This window comes from Oncorhynchus clarkii, chromosome 22 (genome assembly GCF_045791955.1).
Source record: "Oncorhynchus clarkii lewisi isolate Uvic-CL-2024 chromosome 22, UVic_Ocla_1.0, whole genome shotgun sequence".
Classification (NCBI taxonomy): domain Eukaryota; kingdom Metazoa; phylum Chordata; class Actinopteri; order Salmoniformes; family Salmonidae; genus Oncorhynchus; species Oncorhynchus clarkii.
In genome coordinates, this window is record NC_092168.1 from 48,356,426 (window position 1) to 48,361,089 (window position 4,664).

General features: G+C 47.9%; 1 protein-coding gene across 1 annotated transcript in view; it reads right to left on the reverse strand.

Annotated features, from left to right (window-relative positions):
• Positions 1 to 4,458, reverse strand: part of LOC139380984 (desmin-like) — a 19,729-nt gene extending 15,271 nt beyond the window's left edge. Inside the window, exon 1 of the mRNA XM_071124201.1 lies at positions 3,690 to 4,458. Within this exon, the coding sequence (XP_070980302.1) occupies positions 3,690 to 4,261 (572 nt within the window). The 5' untranslated portion in view covers positions 4,262 to 4,458. The remainder of the gene's footprint in view (positions 1 to 3,689) is intronic.
• Between the last annotated feature and the right edge of the window lie 206 nt (positions 4,459 to 4,664).

The following is a 4,664-nucleotide window of genomic DNA, read 5'->3' on the forward strand; positions in this document are numbered from 1 at the left end:
ATGCAGACTCCTATACTGTATCAGTACGGTTGATGCAGACTCCTATACTGTATCAGTACTGTTGATGCAGACTCCTATACTGTGTCAGTACTGTTGATGCAGACTCCTATACTGTGTCAGTACTGTTGATGCAGACTCCAATACTGTGTCAGTACTGTTGATGCAGACTCCTATACTGTGTCAGTACTGTTGATGCAGACTCCTACACTGTGTCAGTACTGTTGATGCAGACTCCTATACTGTGTCAGTACTGTTGATGCAGACTCCTATACTGTGTCAGTACTGTTGATGCAGACTCCTACACTGTGTCAGTACTGTTGATGCAGACTCCTATACTGTGTCAGTACTGTTGATGCAGACTCCTATACTGTATCAGTACTCTTGATGCAGACTCCTATACCTTGTCAGTACTGTTGATGCAGACTCCTATACTGTATCAGTACTGTTGATGCAGACTCCTATACTGTATCAGTACTGTTGATGCAGACTCCTATACCGTGTCAGTACTGTTGATGCAGACTCCTATACTGTATCAGTTCTGTTGATGCAGACCCCTATACTGTATCAGTACTGTTGATGCAGACACTCTGGATCAAAGTGTCTGATAAATGTCAGTTATTCTTATTATATTATATTATCTAGTGTGGCGTGCATTATATAATGGTTGGCAGGCCAGGCATGTCAGGACTCATTTAGATCACAGGGGAGGCGAAGGACTGCCACCACGCTGTCTATGTGTCTCATGTTGCCGCCTGCGATAAACACCTTTACAGAGCAGATAGACTGAGGGGGGCAAGACAGACTGAGGGGAGTAGACAGACTGAGGGGAGTAGATAGACTGATGGGGGCAGACAGACTGATGGGGGCAGACAGACTGATGGGGGCAGACAGACTGAGGGGAGTAGACAGACTGAGGGGAGCAGACAGACTGAGGGGAGCAGACAGACTGAGGGGAGCAGACAGACTGAGGGGAGCATGTAGAGCAGACAGACTGAGGGGAGCAGACAGACTGAGGGGAGCAGACAGACTGAGGGGAGCAGACAGACTGAGGGGAGCAGACAGACTGAGGGGAGCATGTAGAGCAGACAGACTGAGGGGAGCAGACAGACTGAGGGGAGCAGACAGACTGAGGGGAGCAGACAGATTGAGGGGAGCAGACAGACTGAGGGGAGCAGACAGACTGAGGGTAGCGTGTAGAGCAGACAGACTGAGGGGAGCAGACAGACTGAGGGGAGCATGTAGCGCAGCCAGACTGAGGGGAGCAGACAGACTGGGGGGAGCAGACAGACTGAGGGGAGCATGTAGAGCAGACAGACTGAGGGGAGCAGACAGACTGAGGGGAGCAGACAGACTGAGGGGAGCAGACAGACTGAGGGGAGCAGACAGACTGAGGGGAGCATGTAGAGCAGACAGAAGCTGGAGACTGTGTTCTACTGCAGAGCAGAACATGTACAGTATCTTTCAAGTGTGTCAGAGTAGGAGTGTCTGATCTAGGATCAGGTCCTTTCTGTCCACGTCATCTGAGTCATTATGATCTAAAAGGCAGAACTGATCCTAGATCAGCGCTCCTACTCTGAAACACTATGAATCCCAACCCTGAGTTGATCTGAGGTCAGTATGACACAGCAGGCTGTGTGTTCCACCCCAGAACCTTCTCAAACGTTGACCCCTTTCCACCTCCACTTTCAACACTGGTTTGACTCTCCCTCGTTCCTCCGGCTACACTGCGCCCAAACCCCTTCCCTCGCAGAGCCTTGGAGGAGCTGGATCACGTCAGCTGTTTACCGTGCAGAGAAAATTCCATGAAGAAAAAAACCCAGAGACCATTTCACACCGTTGATCCTGTACCTCGAAATAGAAACGTCTATTAACAACACTACAACAAACAAAACTAAATGTTCTTCTTATTTCTATGTCTCCTGTGTTTTTGTTCTACTTTATTTATTTCTACTACTACTGAGCAAGAAAATACATTTCCCTGTAGCACAATGAAAACAAAACGTGAAACTTGAAACACTGTTGAACGCTTCCACAGTTTACAGTCATAGACTCTCATGAGGCCTTGGCACGCCACAGAGTCAGACACAGCATCCAATAGGCCTGCTGATATCGGGCTATATTTAGGAGGAGTACAGTAGGCACTCAGGGTATATTGGGATGGATAAGAATAGTGGTCTAATATGGGAATGGTATTCTGCTGATTGCTGAGAGGGCTCTGAGCAACTGGTGGACAAAGACGAGCTGTCTGTCTGTCTGTCTGTCTGTCTGTCTGTCTGTCTGTCTGTCTGTCTGTCTGTCTGTCTGTCTACTATGGGGACTGTCTGTCTGTCTGTCTGTCTGTCTGTCTGTCTGTCTGTCTGTCTACTATGGGGACTGTCTGTCTGTCTGTCTGTCTGTCTGTCTCTAACATGTCTGTCTGTCATGTCTCTAACATGTCTGTCTTTCTCTCTACTATGGGGACTGTCTGTCTGTCTGTCTGTCTGCCTGTCTGTCTGTCTGTCTGTCTGTCTGTCTGTCTCTAACATGTCTGTCTGTCTGTCTCTAACATGTCTGTCTGTCTGTCTGTCTGTCTGTCTGTCTGTCTGTCTGTCTGTCTGTCTACTATGGGGACTGTCTGTCTGTCTGTCTGTCTGTCTGTCTGTCTGTCTGTCTGTCTGTCTCTAACATGTCTGTCTGTCTCTCTCTCTCTCTGTGTCTGTCTACTATGGGGACACTTTGAGACAGTTGGGGTAATATCTGTTTATCCATCCTGCATTCAGATCTCATTATTTCTGCCCTTCACAATATTGGTTATCCTCTGCTTTTCCCCCACTTTGACCGTTGGCACATATTTATAATCTCATCACGTTCTCTCTGTCTTCTGACATCCTCTTTCTCAATCTCTTCTGCATTCATTCTCAACCATTTTCTCTTGTGGGTAAATTAGAAAAGTATATATATATAAAGCTTCAGCATAGCAAGAGAGAACTTCCAAGTATTTTGTTTGTTCATTTCAATGTCAACTGACACCTTCACTGATATACTCCCTCTAAGATGGAGGATAACCACATCGCTGTCGGGACCGCGTTACTCTCCCCAATTCAGCAGAAATAAAGACATGACACGTATTCAGATCATATCACCATTCGGTCTTTGGATACATTCTAAGGAGTGGCTTTCACTCAGCACAACAGAGAACACCTGTTCCACTGAGTATTGATGCATCTGCGGTAGCTCCAGACTGAAAATGTACACTTATTGGAATATCAAGATAGTGATATATATATTGAGGGCCCATAATGAAACGGCCCAAACTTCTCAAGCGAATAACTTAAATCAAGAACATATTACAGTAGTAACAGGTAACAGGTAACAGGTAGTTTCAGTGATTCTCTTTTTTAAAATGATTTTTAACGAACTTCTACGTCATGCAGTTTGAAATATATCTACTTCCATTGATCCTGAATATAATAACCGCCTAACTACTAACTTGTCTTTTCTCTCATGCCGTTTAATTTCTTAATCAAGCGCGTATTATATTATTATCATGATTTTACTAACGTCTCTCTCATTGAACATTGCATTGTTTTGGAAGAGCTTGCAGGATAGCATTTCATTGTCCTGTTGACACCTTACCCTATCCTGTAACACGTGACAAATAAACTTTTCATTTGATTTTGCTGTATGTTTTTTGACCCCTGACCTCTCACCTGAGTTTGAGTTTCTGCAGGTCGTCAGCCAAGTTGTCTCTCTCCACCTCCATGCGGGCTCGGTCATTGGACATGCCGTCCACCTGACGCCTCAGCTCTCTCATCTCCTCCTCGTACATCTCGGCCACGCGGGTCGGCTCGTGACCCCTCATCCTCTCGATCTCCAAAACCAGAGTAGCGTTCTGCTGCTCTAGAAAACGGACCTTCTCGATGTAGCTGGCGAACCGGTCGTTCAGGTGCTGCAACTCTGCCTTCTCATTGGTTCTGGTGTCCAGGAAGTCGCGGTTAGTGGCGTCGGCCAGGTTGAAGTCCAGCTTCTCGCCCATCCCGGCGTACGAGCGCATCGCGCCGCCGGAGGAGGAACGAATACTGCCGGAGGAGTAGCTGGGGCGGGCGGAGCTTTTGGTCATCTCGTAGACTCTGGAGGACATGTGGGCCGAGCCGGAGGAGCCAGAGGAGCCGCGTCCACTGTGGGAGAACATGGAGGACATGCCTGGGGTGGATCCAATACCAGAACCGAAGGTCCGGCGGTAGGAAGAGGCTGACTGGGCGGACTGGGAAGAGAAGCTCATGGTGGACGTTGTTCGAGGGTCTGGCTGGAGGAACTGGGTTACTGTTGGAAGTAGATGTCTGAATGAGGGGCTGGTGGACAGGAGATCTGCTATTTGTAGACATACAACGCCCACTCCATAACTCTAAGCCCCCTGCATCCAACTCCCTGAATCACCCCTCTCTCTCTCTCTCTCTCTCTCTCTCTCTCTCTCTCTCTCTCTCTTCGCACGTCTCTCTCTACCTCTCCCTCTCTCTCTCTCTCTTCTCATGTCTCTCTCTCTCTCTCTCTCTCTCTCTCTCTCTCTCTCTCTCTCTCTCTCTCTCTCTCTCTCTCTCTCTCTCCCTCTTCTCATGTCTCTCTCTCTCTCTCTCTCTCTCTCTTCTCATGTCTCTCTCTCTCTCTCTCTCTACTCATGTCTCTCT